The 479-nt window shown below is 44.1% G+C and overlaps 1 protein-coding gene across 1 annotated transcript in view; it reads right to left on the reverse strand.

Moving 5' to 3' along the window:
* Positions 1-124: 124 nt before the first annotated feature.
* Positions 125-479, reverse strand: part of LOC149098643 (uncharacterized) — a 3,380-nt gene continuing 3,025 nt past the window's right edge. Inside the window, exon 2 of the mRNA XM_089276716.1 lies at positions 125-479. This exon is cut by the window's right edge and continues 145 nt beyond it. Within this exon, the coding sequence (XP_089132842.1) occupies positions 382-479 (98 nt within the window). The 3' untranslated portion in view covers positions 125-381.

Consider the following 479-nt stretch of genomic DNA (forward strand, 5'->3'; position numbering starts at 1 on the left):
GCAAGCGCGTATAGATTTGCGAGTTACGATAGGTTTTAGTTTCACTTCAAATGGAATGGCAAAATGGCGCGGGACTCGCTTAACGTAAAAAGACAAAACCAAAGCACAGGCGAATTACTTAGGTCACTCGAGTAAAGACCGCTCTAAAATTTGTGGTTCCTATAGTTGTAAATCAGGTGGCTGTTTGGGTAAGATCACTACAGCGACCATGGCCTCAGGAAAGAAAAAACTCTTGATAATCATTCATTATGGTCGCTCTTTCCATTCTTGATAAAAACGCTACCAAAATTGCTTCTAACTTACTTTCAGTGGATCACGCTAATCAAATAAGAGAGACTATCGAAAGCTGCAATTCTGTCTCCCCGGTTGCTGTTTCCAAACTTACCACACGTCCACGGTGAATCTGGCGTGACAGAAGCAGCACTTCTCGCCTGACGAACAGTACTTGTCGTTTGGCACAGCGTGTTCCTCCCCACTTC

Source organism: Orbicella faveolata, unplaced genomic scaffold (genome assembly GCF_042242905.1).
Source record: "Orbicella faveolata isolate gen_17 unplaced genomic scaffold, um_ofav_v1 contig_46, whole genome shotgun sequence".
NCBI classification, from domain to species: Eukaryota; Metazoa; Cnidaria; class Anthozoa; order Scleractinia; family Merulinidae; genus Orbicella; species Orbicella faveolata.